The sequence below is a fragment of the Gnatocerus cornutus genome, chromosome 5, assembly GCF_029298725.1.
Source record: "Gnatocerus cornutus isolate USDA-ARS CGAHR chromosome 5, icGnaCorn1.1, whole genome shotgun sequence".
NCBI classification, from domain to species: domain Eukaryota; kingdom Metazoa; phylum Arthropoda; class Insecta; order Coleoptera; family Tenebrionidae; genus Gnatocerus; species Gnatocerus cornutus.
This window is the reverse complement of record NC_142237.1, coordinates 8,565,852-8,585,866: the sequence shown is the minus strand read 5'-3', so window position 1 is coordinate 8,585,866 and position 20,015 is coordinate 8,565,852. Positions and strand designations below refer to the sequence as shown.

At 36.5% G+C, this 20,015-nt stretch overlaps 1 protein-coding gene across 3 annotated transcripts in view; it reads right to left on the bottom strand.

Moving 5' to 3' along the window:
• Positions 1-494: 494 nt before the first annotated feature.
• chinmo (Chronologically inappropriate morphogenesis) overlaps positions 495-20,015 on the bottom strand; it is a 34,119-nt gene continuing 14,598 nt past the window's right edge. Inside the window, exons 1-6 of one of the 3 annotated variants that reach the window (XM_088036104.1) lie at positions 17,521-17,739; positions 6,038-6,187; positions 5,767-5,984; positions 2,822-3,353; positions 2,506-2,739; positions 495-2,136 (exon numbers count right to left, since the gene is read on the bottom strand). In XM_088036104.1, the coding sequence (XP_087892230.1) occupies positions 1,910-2,136; positions 2,506-2,739; positions 2,822-3,353; positions 5,767-5,984; positions 6,038-6,187; positions 17,521-17,533 (1,374 nt within the window). In that variant the 5' untranslated portion in view covers positions 17,534-17,739 and the 3' untranslated portion in view covers positions 495-1,909. Of the gene's footprint in view, positions 2,137-2,505; positions 2,740-2,821; positions 3,354-5,766; positions 5,985-6,037; positions 6,188-11,142; positions 11,415-17,520; positions 17,740-20,015 lie in introns of those variants that run through there. The other 2 variants (XM_088036106.1, XM_088036105.1) reach the window with 2 other exon arrangements.

Here is a 20,015-nt window from a genome sequence, read left to right as displayed (position 1 = left end):
AATTCCCGAACTTTTCACTTATTTCTATCGTTTTTTTTCTTCTTTTTTAAAGTTTTTGTTCAGTTCCATCACCAATTTCAATCACTGTGCCTAGACCATATCAAACCAATTTTTCTTCATAAGATTAAAAATTTTATAGTTGAGACGCATTCAACTTTGACAGTTAACAAATTAATAAAATTCAAAAAAAAATTCTTTTAAAGAATTAATAAGGATATACATACAATATAAACTTAATTACACTAAGCCTAAAGTAAATATAACATATACATATATAAAAACACGAAAATGGAACCCTGAATGCCTCAGATTTTGCGCGGTTTTGAAATAAGTCTTCGACCTCCGACGTCGATTTCTTCAAATAAATATAATTACAACTCACAATCGCCGTCGATGGGCGCAGACTTACAACAAACCCTTCAAACTTGCGTGCAATATTTACAGCCTTAGAAAATAAAACTGAGTGCATTGGGAATGAAGCTGCGAGGAAGCCAAAGAGACAATATAGCAATTTTGTACTGTGGTAAAAAACGTCTGGAACATAACACTGCGACTATCCCTAATGAATTATACCGTTAAAAATTATCTATACAATAAATTAGCGATGAATTGTCATGTTTCTTGAGGTAGTTGATGTAACTGAAAAGCCACTTGTGTATGTAATATGTATATAATAGTTACTGTATGAAAATATAGACCCGTAGTACAAGAAAAAATACTGTAGTATATATAGACCTTGAGGTAGTGTTATGTAGAAGTAGCTATTGATTTAATGACTAGTAGCTTTAAGAGCACAGCTTATAATTAATATCTATTTGGTTCATTGTATAGCAATTATGGCATGTTGTTACCTTCAATAAACCCCTGTAGTGAGCACCAATCGGAATCGGCGCCGTTGAAAAACAAAACAAAAAAGTGCACGACACAATCAGGGTTCTGTTTTCAAAAAAGTGGGTGTGACACCCTCAACTAAATTCAAATTGAGCCAATGGATAATAAATAAAAAATATGTAACTGGATTACGATATATACAAAATTTTATTATCCTGTTTATCGTGAATTGAATTCACCAAAACGAAAACTGAGCTATTTCTTAAAGCTTGAGGGTGTGTTCATCACGGAGGGGCAAAAGTAATTTGCTACCATACCTGAGCTTTGATTGGAACTAAATTCTAAATTTTTATGTGTTGCACTAAATGACTAGCTGATACTAATAAAAAATGGTAAAGAAAACTGAGGCAGCCGTTAAAGTTATGAGGTAGATTCTGGGTTAACGGTTGTAACCGCATAGCCAGGACGGTTAATATTCACATACACCCTGGCGCACAAAATTCACTTAATTAATACTTAAAAACTATCGCCGTAACGTAAGTATTTCTTTAAAAAATATAATAAGTACAACGAAAATGTATAACCCTAGTAATTTTGACGACAAAATCATAAAAAATAAAAACTCTAAATTAGAGACCTAGAGACAAATTTTTTCCGCGTCGCTCATTGGGAATATTTTCGTGAATAACTTATCTTTCGGTCTTAAAATTATAACAACCTGAGTGTGAAGAAACTTCTGAAGCTTAAACTTTAATAAACAATGCACTTGCACGTTTTACTTTACAAAACAAAACAAGACCAGCTCGTATTGTTTATATCTTCGTACATCTTCCTATACTTGTTATTCCTTAACTAAAGTATAAAAAATGACACATACCATATTTAAGATAACAACACAGACAAGAGTCATGAATCCGAGACGACGGTACAGACTTTAGAGAATATATTATATTTACATCAGATCTCAAGCTTTACCGTCTCCCGGGGTGCACCTTACATTTAAAAATATCAGGTAGTTGTGGTTTGTTTTTTTTGTGGATTTTATATTTTTTCTTTTTCAATTAGGGTTTTCAGCTCTTTACGGATTATGGTTGTGTACCTGCTGTTGATTCTGAAATGCTTTCAGACTCAGTTCGGCCTTATGTTCTCTGGCTATGTGTCTCCTCACGGTATTATTGCGGGTGAAGGTACGTGAACAAAACGGACATGGCACCCGAATTCCCTGATGCCGTTGTCGTATGTGAGCGCGCAAGTTGGTCTCATACCCGTACAATCGTTCACAAAAAGGGCACTTCAATTTCTTTCCTGCAACAAACAACAGATCGTAAACGGATCATATTAAGTTAAATAATTCACCTATTTTGAGATAAAAAGTGAAAACAGCTTTAATAAGACATTAACCTGGCCTAGAGTTGTGTAAACAGTCTGTTGACACTCGACTCAAATAAAACATAATTTTACTTTGCAGTTATGAAACGTGATTCATGTGCCCGGATCGAGTAAACAATTGTTTCTTTTTTTTTTGCTCTGTTATTCTCTTTCCCGAGCATTTAATGCGGACACTTTCGGCCAAAATTTGGATCGTGTGAGAATGTAATTTGGGTTGCAGCCACGAACGCGCTAAATCCGGAGCTTCATTTAATGAAAATGTGTAATAATTGCAAGTTCTCTTACCATCTGGCGTATTAACTGTTCCGCTCTTATGCGAGAGCTTCCCAGCTACAGAATTCCACAATGACGCTGGCACCAGATCCGTCTTGTCCCTATCATGTTCATATTTAACTAACTGTCCGAGTGAGCCATTAGCCGAACCATTATTGCTGAGTCCTGTAACGTTTCCGCTGCCCCCACTCGTGCTGTTCGGGGGCTCATCCTGTTGAATAGCCGGTTCCATTTTCATCCTTAAATCTGCAAAATAGAGACAACATACAGATCCCTGATGACTCCCAGCATGAATAATAAGTTGCCTATATTAGCTCGGTTTGTTTACCTTCAGCGCATCCAGTGTCCTTACAGCAGTCCGAGGTATTACTCTCCGGACACACCACCGCCGTCGCAGGGTCAGGATCGAACCTGTTTTCAGGTGGGGCGTCCGCCTCGGGCTGCAACGGTAAGGAGCAAGACGACGACGGTCTGAAAGCCAAAGACAATGGTCCATGTCCTGGCGATCCAGGTCTTCCAGCTGTTTTGCTACCGTCTCTGAGAACGGACGCCCTCACCGATTCGTGTAAAGTTTCGCTAGGGCTCCGTAATGGTCTTTTCATGGCAGATTCGAAAGCCGCTCCTGTGGCCGGCATGCGTTGCTCGTACTGCCGGTAATGGTGCGGGTGCATGTAAGGGGACATGGCGGGCGAGTAACTGGGGGACGGGCTTGATTGGTGGTGGTTGTTTGATGAATTCTCCATTTCTTCTTTGAGGACTTTGAGGTGTTTTCGAGACGTGGGGGAATCCAGGGTTGTGTCCATGTTTGAGTGGCTTTGAGCCACGGCGAGTTTCTCGTGTTCGATGCTCAGGCCCTTTACCTGGAAAAGGGAAAATCCCCCAATGTAATGACAACTTTTCGACTGGCGGGATGGGAAATCGAACAACTTTCGGTAGCTCTTTAATAAATAATTGAAAAGTGGGTTGCATATAATACGAGGTGGAAGCAATAATAATATACCTTGTCCTTCGGAAAATACCTTCAATTTGTCATTTCAGCCGCAATAAAAGTCTTCAAAGTGACTTATTTTTAGTTCCCTTTTAGAAAAAAAACGTTTAGATAAATCTTTCTTACTTCTAATTTTACTGTCCCATAAAACATAATTTGAATACTTTTTACAGTTCTATGTAAATTGCAAATCAATTTGCGATAACCTCTAACACACAACTTAAAAACACGACAAAAAATTACCAAAATCAGTCTTATAAAATATTTATGTATTTTATAATCAACATTAGTAAGAATAAGTTTAAATTCTAAAAGCTATTTTTATCCTTCTAAAGCTCGTTTGTGCACGGAAATAGATGCACCACTAATTAGAATACGACCTTCAAGACAACTAAAATTTAACGAGACAAAACCATAAACGATTAAAGCAAAACCAATTCTCATAAAGAAAACGGATCAATTTATTACAGCCAATCATAGATTTATATCTTACATGATTAATTAATGAGCTACAAATAAGTTCAGTTCAGCAATTTTGGAATCTGAAATATGTTGGTAGCTCTGTTTGTTATTTCAATGTGTCTAGCAATTTAGGGTAAATAACAACATGTCAAAAGCGACCATAACGATAGATTAAAATATCCTTTAAAAATAAATATTTCACACGGAGTTATTTAAAATACGAAAATCTGGCCAAATTTAATATTTTCAGTATATCGTTGACATTATGAAGTTGAAGATGACAGCTCTAACATGTCAAAATTAATACGAAACAATACTGTAAACCCAGTTGACATATACCTAGTAAACATTTTATGGCTTAAGTCAAACCACCCTTAGAAATAAAACTGGGTGTTGTAAACTGCAGCCGACAAATTTCTAGGTAGAGAGTTAACCGAAGGTGCGCCTATTTTTATGGTCCCCAACCGCAAGGATTAGTACTGCCCGGTCCTCTCATAATGTGGCCATAAATTTTACTACAAGGTGTTTATAAATGTTTCTAGCATCAAAGATGGCTCTGGAATTCCTGTCATTCATTACTTTGCCGCTTTGCTTTCATAGTGAATATAACTATCTTGAAAATTATTTATAATGTCACCTGCGCCAACGACGTTTCAGTTACGGTTTTGTGTCCAAGTTTATGATTTTTAGGTTTCAAACCACAACTAAAAGAGTTTTTTTTTCAAAACCATTTTTGGTCCATGATTGAGGTTAACTACAAATGTCAAAAATCAGTTCAAAAATCTAAACCCACATTTGAAATAAGCGGCAAATTTCTTTGACATTTCATAGCCACCCTTAATGCTAGAAACATTTATAAACACCTTGTAGGTGTATATCAACTGGGTTTACAATACTACCAACATGTAAAAACTACAAGGCCTGCTGGACAAGTAAAGATAATTGCTGTTTATTTGAAAGGTGCAACGTCAATTATAATAATGTAATAATTTTGGGACAATTACTTTTTTTTAATAATATCCGTCATATGAAACCCAATTATTTTATTAGGTAATATTTTTTGGCTTAAAATACATTTATAGACGGTAAATATTATGTTTGCCGTTTTCCAAAATTGGGACTCTTACCAAACTGATGTTGATTCAGATTTAGATAAATTAGCAGTTTGCTAAAACAAAACAGTGTCTCGTTTATTTAATAGTTCGTAGTTGTTTTATCATTATTATGAAATGGCAACTCATTTACTTATCAAATGCAATTAGGTTTCATTGCTGTTCTTATACAGAAATCTTTTTGTAACGATTAGACCATGCGGCTGACAATGCTTTTGGTTACATTCGCAACATAATTAGAACTTTAAGTTGGTACTCTTCTTTATCTGTGCCAACCTACTAGATTTACTTCAATTATTTAGTCAAATGGTAATTTAATACCCGGAATAACAATGTTTCCAGTTTTTTCAGCGGTTATAATAAGGACATATAAAAACCGTGAAATTTAACTGTTGGTGGAACAAACAGTCGGTTATCTATTGCAAAATGATGAATCTCATGAATGACTAATATTTTATGACTTCGTGGAAAAACAGACATACCTCAGGATACTACTATACTACAGCGTAAATAGCAGCTGTATCTTTTAATTTTCATGTAGACATGTAACTAATTAGTGAAGAAATTTTTTTACCATATGTTTTTGTTTATGCGGTTTGCTCATAAAAGTTCAGTTTCACAGTACAGTGCAACTTCCGGCTGCGTCATTGTTGAATTTGAGGTAATGATACAAGACACATTTCCACCCGAATTAGTATACTTTGTACCAACCTGGAGACATTCGGCAGCCTTAAGGAAACTTGACAGGCAGTCCTGCGAAACGTGAACTTCCCCTTTATACATGAACTCCAGAAGTGCAGACATGTTGGACGCCGAAGTCCCATCCAGGATAATGATGAGGTTTTGATGGGGTGGTGACGTTTCGAACAGGTCCGCGAGGTGCTTACTACATGCTGCCAATATTAATTTGTGGGCTTTAAACGTTACTCCTGTAAAAAAACAAACTTCAGCTGGGAATTACTCCAATTAGTAATGCACTCACCGTCACAAAATAACGTCACGTCGGCCAAAGTTTCCGATTTGAAAAGGTTGCTGAATGATGTTGCAAGATTTGTACCAAAACTGTTCCATTTCAAACAGAATTGTTGTTGCTGAGAGTCCATCTCAACACCAGAATGGAAAATATTATGAGCTGGAAAGGAAAATAAAAGTGATTTGAATGCTAACCAAGGGTGAAGTGATTTATGCGACGTTATCAAAAATAACGGGTTTGACAAAATACTTGGGTAAACGGGAGGGGGTGCAACCCTGCAAGTGTCGAAGCTGATTTAAATGTCTTATCGACCTAGCTTGGGGTGTAATATAGTAAGTCATTTTGAGAGTCGCGGAGTGACAGCCTTGACACTGATAATGATCCGATGTTAAATGATATTGACTGTCAATGTTAGATGCTCCGATCTCGCCAGCATCAGTATAGTGATCGTGCGTGTCTTTATTAAATAGGCCAAGGAAGACAATATGTAATTACGCATATCTTTCCCCTATCACGTCCGTGCACTATATTGCGTGGCCTTCCCGTTAGCTTCTCTGATTGTCTTTTGTTCCACCGCACCACGATCAGATTGACCGACCATAAAATGTGAGAACATTAAGCTAAAAAAAAACAAAAGAAGTGACGAAATGCCGAACTTGTCACATTTGAACGAGCAGTGCAATCCATGGCCAACCAGGATGCAGATAGGCAAAGCGTGCTTGCGCCACTCACTCAACCTTGCGTTGTGTTTGGTAACTTAGTCAGGCCCGGGCTAGCCCACTGATGCATAATTTAGGCATAGAATGCAAATATATAGTTTTCTTAGGCTCCTCTCAGTGACCGGATAGTCCCGCATTGTCAGCGACTCACCCTTCCGTGAAAAGCTCGCAATTATCGCGGTGCACCATCGAAGTGGTTCGGACATGGAGGAAGGGGTGAATAAATTAGCGTTTTATTCATGGAAGTTGCAGAAATGACATAACAAACACCTTGCACGAGCAAGGAGCTGTGACTCACATTCAGCCACGGAAGGGTTGATAAACGAGGGCTTATTTTCAATGCAAATGGAATAGTGCATTTGGACGGGACGGCTTGGAAAACATTGCGGTTAGGCGTAGAAGCATAGTTGGACTTTTAGATCAATGTGGTTTTACCGAATTATAATAATTACGTCTTGATTATTTATACTGTCAGGACATTACGTATTACGAATATTCAAAAACAAGACAAATGACAGAAAAATTAAATAAATTAATTTTATTAGTATGTAAATTATGGTGTACTACATACACGTGTATGTTAACGTCAAGGTTTACGGTTTTGCAGCGTCTTGCAGCCAACCATAGCTGTGTCGAAACTAAAGTGGATGGATTCTACTCTTTTAATGCTTAATGTTTAAATGGAAAATAAAGTGTTGAAGGTCTCCCAATTACACAGTTAAAATAGAGAAAAAAAAGAAAATCATAGCAACGTCATAGTAGACCACGTAGTAGTTCTAGAATCGTGACGTCAAACGTCTTATTGACAGGCCATATTATGCTACCGCCCGGGGCAATAACATCCATTTAAGAGGAAAACAGCTTCTATAGTCCATTGATTAAAAACATAATTTAGGTACTTGGAGATTTTCGCTTTGGTTAGCACTATTTGTATTATGATCTAAAAGAAATATGTTTTCTACAGTATTGATAGAGTTTCTTATTTCTGTTCTTTTTTGTGAATTTAAGCCTTTCTAAAATTATAATATAATAAGACTAATGAAACTTGAGACAATTTAAATAAATAAATTCGGCTGGAGTAAAAATGGCGGATGCGCAAATTTACATTCTAAAGTAAAAAAAGTCAATAACGTGAAAAAAGATGTAGGTAGAAAGAAAAATATTTCATTATGTTTATTTTGTAATTACCGGTCAATTACAAAATTGCCGTTACTAATTTTACAGTATCTTTACCAATTCGTGACGTAGCAAACATACCGCGAAAATGATCATTCTTTTTCGCTCCGAATCCAGTTGTTGGTATCTACATCCAAATCTTGATCTCCTGCAAGTTTTGACTCACCGCTCAATTACTTTGTTATTAATGATTATACAAATCCCAGTGACTTTGACCTTTAAAAACTAATAAAAATGTCTTAAATGGGTGCTATAAATTTAAATTGGAAACGTGACAACGTTGCATTTTCATAACCTCATTTTTATCCAGGTAACGTAAGCTGCTGCAGCGTTCCGGTCCAGTTTTGCTGACAAATGGAAGGCAAACGACAATAAGATGACATAAAGACTTTATTCCAGGGCCATTAAAAATCTATTACGCTCCAGTGGCGTACAAGTTCTAAGCTTGGCGTGCACTTTTTAATTGTTACGATAGCTTAAACGGCTTAATTGAATTATTAGCATTTTTATTGTCGAATAACAACCGAGAAATGATTTGTTTAATTTGGTTGCACGCTAATATCGCCATATTTGTTGAAATTTCCGTTGTGTGAACAGGTCTTTTCGATACAACACATTACAGAGATGCATTTGGGAATGACAATTTTGTGGTTGGGTAATTAAAAAGGCTATTATCGAACGCGTTTACGACGTACACATTTGCAGAGTCGTTTATTATATCGTTTACTGTATGAAAAGACGGCACGTTTTTTCCGTGTCGTTCCATTTGAAATCATAATGCAAGTGAAAGTGTGCGTTTCTGCGTTTGAAATTCTAATTAATTCTGCAGCCAATCTCTCCTGCAGTTAATTTTCGGTTCGTTGCATAACGAAGTGTTTGCAGCTTTTTGGTAAAAGAACGAGTCATGGGCGGACGTTGAGAGGGGGCCGTGGCCCTGACTCGTCAAATCATTTACACTATTCACAATCTAAGGTTAAAAAATATCGTTACATTGAAAATTAATATTTATAGTTTTCTTCGATATCTTCATTTGACATTTAGGGATTTTTTTAAGTTTACGAATTACGGCTATAATTAAGTTTCACGCCGCAGGGCTTATGTCACCTTACTCATACTCATAAGGAAGAAAATTAGTTCGGTTACCTTGGGAAACCCCGAATTATACAGGTCCGATTGTTTTTCAGGATTTTCAAAAATGTCAACGAACAAAGGCTATTAAACCCATATGTTGAACCGGAATAACGAATTTAAACAAATGCAACAACGTGGTGTTGCTGATTCAAGGTTAGAATAGTAAAAAAATAATGGCGGTACACAAAACGGAGCGAATTTTAAACATCTGTCCGGAATAGAATATGCATTTGAGAAATTACTAGATTAAAATCGACAGTTAATTCCGACGAAAAAATATATGCAGATGTTACGAAAACTTTTACTTTTACCACTTATAGGTTATGACGTCGCGAAGAATGTAGAAACACATCAATTTAAACCAACTTTTGCTACATGATGTACTGATTTTTTATCCGGTTTGTAGGGTGAATGCGCCTAAAGCATGCAATTAACTATTTGTTTTATTCATTAGAAATCCAATAGAACTGTAGCACCTACACAAGCATGAAATCATCACAATTTGTCAGTGACAACAGAACGTAACGAAAGTCGAAGACCATTGCACGCCAGCCAGATTTTGCAAGATGAATGTTTGTGGTCAGGCTTTGGATGGTTTTACGGTTGTACCCACGAAAGTGACAGATGCAGGACGAACTTTCAAATGGGGTTTTGCCAAGAGTAAATTTATACACTTTTTGGAAATGCAGAAGCAAGAACAGGAACGAGCCAAATTGGTTTTTTTTGCACGAAAAAATAAACAGAAACTCTGATCTGTTTGTCATCTGTGAACATTTTGACAGTTCAAGGATATGCAAAGACGGCGCTGTTGACACAATCCTGACGACAATTTTGAAATTATCAGTTGAATAAACAAGGCTACCAACTTAAATCAAATTCTTTAAGCTCCTTCGACCACGTTTTTGTCCGATCAGTGGTAGTAATCTCAAAACGCTTTTTTACTCGAACGTTCAGATGAGATAACCGAAAAAAACTGAAATCTTCACTTTGAAACTGCTTTAATTTGCCGAGATATTTTGGGTTTTTAGAAGATTGGTTTTGTCTCTTTAATTTTTTAAAAATAAGCAATAGTATTTTATGGCTTCAACATTTTTGATCAATGAATGTGTCGTAGAAAAAAAAACAAATTACATTTTATCAATTTCAACTTGGCAGTGGGAAATTATTGGTAGTTTGTATATCTTCAATGCAGCAGGAGAGGGTACAAAAATTCCATGCTTTCAAAATTCTCAAGTTAAGCGTACTTTGGAGCCCACTTAGAAAGATTTCGTAACGAGTGTAAACGTATAAATTTTCGAATAGTACATAGCCTCCAACTAGAAGGCCTCGTGCCTCGTGTAGAAATAAATAATCTTTACGATGCATACATTTACCCGTAAAACTATGAATGTAATTTTTATTTCAAAAATTATGTATTTAGTTGAAACAAAAGACTGAATACATTATATATATTGAATGATTTTAGAGATCTGCAGTGCGAGAATAACAGGATGCAGTGGGCGCAAAATACCAAAATTTCCATTTGAAAAGAGACAATTTAATTTTAATGTCATTATCATATGAAAATCGAGCCGAATGTATTAGACCGATTTAGAAAACATCTTCGTTATAAATTTCACAAAAGCATAATAAAGTTCTCTTATTTGCACTTAATTTACACAAAATCTTGTTAATGAACAGTTACCAAGTGAAAATGTAAAGTTGTAAACGATTAATGAGCGTTTTTTCAGTTGGATATTTAGGAAATTTGAGAAAATATTCGCTTTCGTTTTTAAGTCGAAATTCCGGCAACATCGCGATATGCATTTATTCCAATGTCAATCGGCAAAGTGGTTATTCGCCGGATCATCGAAGCGCGTCTGAGGTACACGTTTTATTACTTTGTTACTGTTATCCGCTCGTTTTCTAATTCGAAAAGGCCGCAAATTCCTGCAGCAAGGCGCCCCTGCAAAGTTCGTTAACTCTCGAGCCGGTCCTGACCCACCTCGTGTTGGTTTGCTTGCCATACGCACCGGCCTTAGACGCAAGGCCATGCGCACAGCACTGGCAACGCTGCAAGTTAAAGGCGTCTTGACCCGACGCACTTACCAAGAGGTAGAGAACACTGGCCAAACTAGAACTAAAGCCAAGAGCACAACATCTTATCACAGATTGGCACACACACGCACGCACGAACGCGACTGCACTGAACGAGCCGATTACACTTCGCAAGATTTCAACACGACGACGACGGTATCAACGCGGAACTCGCAACGCATAATACGCACTTGCGTGAAACAGCAACGGTGGTACAACCGGTGCGCTCTTGGACACGGTGCACTGCAGTGCATCGCATCGGGGACACACAATTGGGTCACTTACGAATGCCAATATTTAACCCAAATACGCAACCCCACCAGTGCTGACCGCTACATTATACGCGGAGGTTACACGCAGAATGAGATGCGAACGGAGGAATTCGCCAAGAAAGCGATATTTGCATAATGAAGTACGTTTACTGCAAAACGCACTTTGGACGGGTCGACAAGGCGGGACTACACCAGGAAGTGACAACGGACACCGCAAGATGCGATTTTTGGGACATCGTTTATTTTTGGGTTCAATTCGCACGCAATTACAAACCATTCACAAATTACATAAACATGATCGCCGATAGCATAACCGAAAATCTAATTTCTTAGATTTGATAAATTGCAAAAATATGCCGTCGATTATAAAATATTATCCCCATTATATACTGCGAAAATTGGCTCGAAATTTATCGCTTGTTTCACTCTCTTCTATGTTTGCTTCGAAAACAACTTCTTGGGCTTGGGGACTTCTTGTCGGAATGGCGCTTCCATTGCTTATTGTTACCAATTTTGTTCAAATTACCGAACACTACCAAAATACCTATTTGACAAAAAAAAAAAACATCCAAAATATGACTGTTGGTAAACCTGTTAATATCTGTTTGACACTTTGAGATTTAATTCATATTCAAAAATGTCATAATACATCATCAGAATACACATAATTTGTTGACATGTTTGCATTGCACTATTACACAAATGATATGATTTAAAGTTAATCATTATGTAAATAGCCTTCAATTAAAAAAGGGACACGCAAATCAAAATCTATTCTAATCTAAACTTATTAAAATCTGCTTGCTAATTATTTTGATTCAATTCAATATAATTATTAGCTAATAAATTATAATTATTGCATGTTTAATTCTTGATATAATTTTGACTACATTCCTTCCAACAGCAAATAGACAAAAGTCCTAGAAAAGTCAGGAAGCAATGGTATTGTTCGTTCGTATTGTTTCAGGATAACAGAACGGAATTTTCAAAATGTATGATCAAACTTTCTTCACAAAGCAAACGAAACTACATATTGTGCTAACTAAATAGTTGCTAAATTATTTATTTAAAGATGATAACTATTGATATCGATCAAAATTATCAAAATTATCGGGCATTCCTCTAAGTTTTCAGATAACAAAATAAATCATCATAAGCCGAAAAAATCCTTCCAAACTCGTAAAAAATACGCTCTGATTAAAATACCCTTCAGGAATGTTAGATTTATGGTTTGTCGATCTTTTAATCTCTCTGACACATTTTCAAATTTGGGCAGAATTCCACACAGCACCTTTGCGTCATAGACAAAAAATCGGAATTGCAGTAATCCCTGGAATTGTCAAGGCTGGTCTATTTATAAAGCATTTTGGATATCCTTCCAACTTAATATCAATCATTTCGTGATTCAAAATTAATTCCATGAACTTCTTCGTTGCAGTTCTGATAAAACTTGATATTTTATAGAAAACATGTAATTTATGATACCATTATCTAATAATATAGGCGCAAATTCAAAAAACTAAGGCGCCGTTCACACCGTACCAATTTTTTTTGCTTCGCACTGTTAGGAAACATGTCAAACTTGATAATCCCGGCCATTTTTTTTTATTTATCTCGTGTTATCAAGAAAAATTCATTTTCAGTGTTAATTGTGACATGATAAGGTTTTTTATTAGACTCTGATAACTGAAAAATTGCATTGCACGTGTTTTTGTACTAAATGAAAAAATCTGTTTTATTTTTAATTCCATAACTTAGAACAAAGCTTAGTGAAGACTTTCCGAGACACGAGGAAATTATGTCCATAATAAGAGTTCTTCCGCTTAAAATAAAAGAATTTCAGCGATTTCGCTTAGGGGAATAATGAAATATTATGTCTTGAGGGAAAGTGTCGCTTATGACTATCGAGGTATGAGATTTTTTTATTTGAATCGTCAGTTTTGGTGGTGAAAAGGCATTTTCTTCTTACCTAGTGCTTGAGTTCAGATTGGTATGTATCACTGCACGCATCTATCTTTATGAATATTGAGAGACAGTTGTAATAATTTTGATTGAAAATTGTTTTTATACATTTAATCCTCTATGGGTTCTATGTGAGACTATTTTTTTTATCACATATCGATATGTTAATTTTGTTATCTGTAGGCCGATACGAGTTTTTGCGTTAATAACTGCATTGCGTGCACGAAAACTAAGATAAAATATTGCGTATAAATAAAATGTTTGGTGCATTGTCGTTTCTCATTACTACTTTAATGTGAACGGAGCTTAACGCGAAAAAACGAAATAAATCTCTTCACCTTCGAAAAATTGGCATAAAATCACTTTCCGCCCCAACATTGCTATTTCTTATTGGCTGTCGTGAAACAAAACGAAATCGCATTAAAAGATCGCCGAAACGAGTACCCTCGTGTACAGTTATCGTCAGATTTAACGTCGCCGTTCCGTCCGCATCAAATTTGCACGCAGTCTCCTCGTTTTGGCCGTCTTCCAACGCTCATTCTAAATCTTTGTAAATGGTGCATTGTTGCGCCCACGTCCCTCCAGGCCACTAATCCCATGCAAGATTCAATCGCTGGGGAACACTTTTGACGTTACCCCGGATGTGTGAAGAAGTTCACATGAGAACACGTTTTTCACAAATTGCAAGAGCACCAACAAACCGGTTTCGTAGCTGTGAGCTCATCAGGACGCTTCTGGTAATTATGCAACCCTTTGTAGTACGGTGCAATTGACGAATGACCTTGGAGATGGCAGAGGCGTGCCGAGGAAGAGTAAATTATGGGAATGTTTAGGATTGACCAATTTCAGTGGAAGGACAACGGTTATAGACGTGACTAGGTGGGGCCTTAATGATGCGAATGTTAGAGGTGGTGAAATATGGCAGGACACTTTATGGTTCTATTGGTATTTTGGAGAGAAGGTTTGGTGCTAATTTGGCGATTGTGGAGGCGGAGAAGTACCACGTTTTGCAATTGGTGGACTTTTCCATTGCCAACAAATCCGACGACTGACAGGACCTGTATTTTTGGCCATGTACTGCCCCTGCTGCCACACTAGAAATTGTCTTTATTGTCATTGATTTAAGTAGGTACTGCCAAAATTTCGGTAAAATAGTACCTACATGTGAATCATGACATGATTAACTTTCCAAAAGTGTCAAAATAAATCACTTTTATCTTGAGTTAGGCAATTTGCAATGTTACTAAAACGAACTAAAACCAAGTAGTAAGGACGTGTTGTTTTTAACTAATTGAATAGTAGATTTTTCATGTTATCAACATTTTTACAATCTTGACATGTTTTCGACAATTTTATTGCCCCTAGAATTGTTCAAAACCTTTTAAGGAAATCCTTGGGTTGTATCCTTGTTTTTAGTAGTTCACAGATTTTTTTCTATTATTTTTTCCAAATTTCCATTTTGGCCGAAAATAGAGGAAATCAACGCAAAACGTAATGTTATGTCAGTCTATGATTTCATGACGTTACTTTACCAAAGCCTGCTTGAAGAAATAGTAAAAATTAAAATAAATATATAAAATTCGGTCAAAAAAAGGTGAAATCATCCGGAAGATTTTGTGAACATGATCTAACTTCAAGCGTTCGTTTTTCCTTTGTGGAGGAAAATCTAACATCCATTAATTAGTTCCAACGCTGCATAAAGAAAGCAAGCTGCAACAATACAGTGACACAGATTTGGTACTTTCGTTATTGTTGACACGTGCAGTCGTGCATTCTGCAATAAGGCCATGAAACCGTTGCGTCAAAAAGAAACCAGAACTACCAACTTTCAAACGTTGTCAGAGATGCAACGCAAAAGCAAACCTTCTCAAGGACCTATTAAACTGATTGAATAATCCTAACAAGTTAACTAGAGTTCCTTGACCGTAGTCCTTCCCCCTTTAATCGTAGTCACGCAAGGAATCGAGTGGAAAGTGGGAAATTGTTGACGGAGGGTATTTAAAAAATGCAGAGGATTCGTTGGACGAATGATTAAAAAATACGAAAAATAGCCCCTTCGTGAATGCGGATAAAACGCACGATAGCATAAGCTTATTTCCGGTCAGGAACGCAAGAAAATCGACTTTTTTATACATTTTTTCAGCGAATAGGAACGAGCCAAATAAAAATCTGCATTTAGCATTACACGTACAAACATAAACATTTGAAACATAAGTTCGTAACATCTTACCAGTGGCGTATCAAGAAGTGATTTAATCGATTTATGGAATTGCGGGCATTTTATAGCGTACACAAACTGGTTTAAAAATAACCAGTAATCGTAAACGTGCAAACTTGTACTTTCGTTTCGCTAAAAATAATACAATGTAAACGCGTTGCATAAATCTGGCCGGGGTCAGCGTTTCCGCGATTTTCCATCATGTCAGGTAATGTATGGTAAAAATCGAGTCCTGCGATAGGTGGGACTAACGACCGACCAACTGCGTGACTTTCGGACCGGCTGTAAAGTTGCATAACTGGCCCACGTAAAATTCAATATCATTGACGAGGGTGAACTGCGGATGAATGAACTGTTTATTTATAATTTGCAGGTCTTAATAAAAATAATTTTTTTGGTGGGCCAGTGATAACGCTCCAAAGTTAAATAAGCACAAAAATACAGCAGAAATAATAAACAAACTCGTGATAAAAGTGCAGATAAACGTGATAAGTGTAACCCTGCCGCCGATAAAAATATTAAAGATCAACAATGTCGCGTTGCGAAAAAAGGGTGCATTGAGTGGCCTGAAATCGGCAATCAAAGCGACGGATTGAACATTAGAAGTTGTATTGTTCCAGCCTTGAACTCAATGGTGTCAAAACCGACCGTACACAATAACATGATGTAATAAACTCAATCATATAATTTTTATTATATTCGTTATTAAGCTCGAAGTTATACTGCGCTTACTTATGCAAGGCCCAGTTCAAAAATAGTACACCGCATCTACGCTTTTATGTCTTATTTTTAAAAAGAAACCGGAAAAAATCTGCCAACTTTTTCTAACGAACGATGCAAATAGAACCTACGTCATGCCAACCAATTGCAAGGTACACCATGAGGTTTTTTGTGAGGCACGTCCGGGTACAAAAAAACTAATCCAACGATAGCTCTAATGCTAATGCAGGACAATGCACTAGGAGTTTCAAGGTTAAAAAAGTTGCAAGCCGGGGGCTCCGGCAAGTTTCGACAGCTGATCCCACAAAAAAGACACTTTAGCAAGCGGAAGAGCAAAACATTGTTTCCAGAACGCAAAAACGTCACGCAAGAGAAAAAATACCAAGAAAATAAACTCAAACTTGAATGAATTACAAACCAAATCGAAAAAAAAAACAAGAACTGAAATTTCAGAATCATTTTGGTTTTTACAAATTGACTTCTACTACCGTTTTTTCAAAAATTTAAATTGAAATTGTTCCTGTTGGTAACAACCATTTTGTATCCTTATCATGCATCTGAAATGTGAATGATTTCTTAAGTTTACTGTCAAGGCTGATTTCAAAGTACGATCCCGGAAACTCGTTATTATTTAATTTCCTACATGCAATTTTCGTATTGAGTTTTATTTCTCGATGAAAATCTGATCCTGCAAGGGTGTAGATTTGGGAAACTGTCCCCTACAATAAAAAAAAGAAAAGTCATTCACGTCTATTAAAATCTTGCTTCAAAGTATCTTTTCGGGTCGCCAAATTCAAAGCAGCGCCGATTAAGCCTTAATGGAAGCCGCTCTCACAACTGCAGCAAATTACAGTGATTAGAAAGTCGAATTGATTGCGTTTTTTATTTTGATTTCGGAATGTGTAATAAATGCAGATCATGTGGTGAGAAAATTAATTTGATTGCATGAAATCCTGAAAAAAAATATGTCCCTAACAAGGCCCCCTTCGCGAAAGCCGGCAAAAAATGAGGCAAAAATCGCCCCCCCAGCGCGTTAGAAACCGAAACTGCGATTAGGAATGCACGGAAATCGTTTCTACGAGAGGTTAATGTTATTGTTCAATGCCAAACCACCTCCGACCAGTCCGTGCAACCGATGAAACCCGTCATTTTCCTCCACGCAAATTTCCCCAAAATGGTCAATTTAAAATGTCCACGTGCCTCAAAGACTGTACCTACCTCGCATTTCCATAATTTCGCGCCGACCAGTTTCCCGAAAACGGTGCAATTTTCACTGTGCTCCCATCGGGACGGCGGTGCAGCAGTTTGGCGGTTTGTAGTGGCGGCACAGGGGTGGCAAAACACGACACGCACGAAAAGAGAATAATAAAACTGCAATCGAGATTTTTAGCAGCCGCTATTTCTGGCAACCAGGAAAAAATGTTCGCCGAACTTGCGACTTGCCAAATTGGTGGGGAGTACGCGGGGCCAGGGACGGATTCGCATAGGACCTATTACGTAAGCTCCTGGTGCACGTCCGCAGGCCGCGTATCAACATTAGCAAGGTTATATGTGCCGCCTGCCGAAATTATGCGTCCTGGCCATGCACGAGTGCGACCGCTCGCAGAAAATATTGACGGATTTTCACAAGGAAGCAACACAATGTTATGCAACTGGATGCACTCAAAACAATTATACTTGTTTACCAAACTAAAGGTTTTATAAATTATTTATTAGAGGTGTGCCAAGTTCCAAAATTTGCGTTTTTGCTCAAAGAAAACGAAACTGGTTTAAGAAGAACTACTATCATATGACCTCATTACATTCCTGCTACCTCCATCAGTTAGAGACCGAAGAAAAGGTCCTGACGTTTCTTTATTCACCTATTGCATTTTTCCACGAAATTCTTGAATAAATAAGATTAGAAAAAAACCGTGTTAACCATTTATGCAAATAAGATAATGGACGCGCCAAAATTTTCTATATGCATATTACAAAAATCACAAACAACTTTTTGTATAACGGTTTGGCATTGATGTAAATTTTGTTAACATACTCGCCGAAGTGTTTTTGAACGGAAGAAAACCTGATTTCAATACACATACAGTTTACGTAAGGAAAATGAAATTTTCGTTCAAAAATGCCTCTCAGGTTCCTAATTTTCCAAGGTCCAAAATTTAGAAATCCTTCACTTAAAAATTTTTATGTTTCGAAGTTTTTAAGTTTTCTAATTTTGAAAGTATCAGGTCCTCAATTTTTCAAATTCTCATTCAAACTTTCTTCTTCCTATACTTTGTCTTATCATATTTTAGATTTCAGTCTATTTCCCTAGGCTTGAAGTTTAAATTTTCAGAATTGCTCATCTAAAGGTGCGTTTACACGCCATTTCCGCAATTAAATCGTTACGTGTAAACGTGAGAAGTTTGCGCAAACTGCCAAATTTGGCTTCAGGAAAATCTGTCTCTTCAGAAAATTTGGGATTTTTAGATATTTAACCCGATGCTGAGAACACGCTAAGGTTCTAAAATGTATCTTCCTTTTGATTTCCTAGAACATTGAACATAGAACAGGGCTTTAGATCTAAAAGAATTTAGAAATTTTAGGACCGCAATGTTTCATCACTATCGAAAAATTCGCATTGCACACAAAATGTACATTTCAAAAAGGAAAAATATAGAATTGGAACAAAAAATATAGGGAATAAAAATAAATTTTCACGTGGACCTTGCAAAAAACTCTTTAAAATGTAATAAAAAATGTATGAGTGCGTATAAAAATACAAGATAAAGTTAACTTGTTTAGATAATTTTTATGACTTTTTTATTTACTTGTACCTGTATACATAAATCTTCTACTACTGTTCCAATGGACTTCAAAAGAACGGTTTGAATAGGAAAAATCAGTGTTTCCAACTTGAAATTTAATTTTACAGGACCACCAGTACAACTTTACAAGTCTTTATGTATGTCAAAAGGAAATGTCTAAAAAACTTGGGTGTATGAAACATTAGAGCCGTTAGTTGATTTGACCACTAAACGCCTTCATTGACAGTTAGTCACATTTCTTAACACGATGGGCAATTAGCAGTTACTTTTGCGGCACAAAAATGAATACAAGTGTTCCAAAATTGCCGCAAAAATTACCAAGAATGATAAAACTGTGTTAATGTTACCCGAAATTCACAATTAAAATTTCATTTCGTTGTCTCAGATCTTTTTATAGAGAAAATTCCTGTATAAAAGCTCAAGTTTCAAAATTAAAATTCTATAAAACTAGAATGATTAGTTGTCTAAATATTTATCCAAAGGATTTCGCAAGATTGTTTCTTCCATCACGTAATGTCTACGGATGGTACCATTTGGAATTCCCATTTTGAAAATCGATCAATTTATTATCAAATATTTGGCCTGTATGTTATTTTAGTAAACTGCATTAAATAGGTACTATCTTATCGCCACATTTTTGCACAAACAACATTCTTTCCCACAATAAAATGCAACAGTAATGACTAGCCAAAATTTCATCGATTAAATATCAGATAGATATAATGAATACGTATCCCACGAAGGCTCTAATCACAGAGTAATAAACTAGCGAAACCGGTAAAATTTTCTCGTTTTTCCTGCTTCGTTAAAGTAAGACATCTCTCCGAAAATGCGTACCGTGAAAGAAACCGAAGCACACTAACATACTTAAACTGTCTGCGAAAAAACCTCGTGAAAGAAAATTTTATA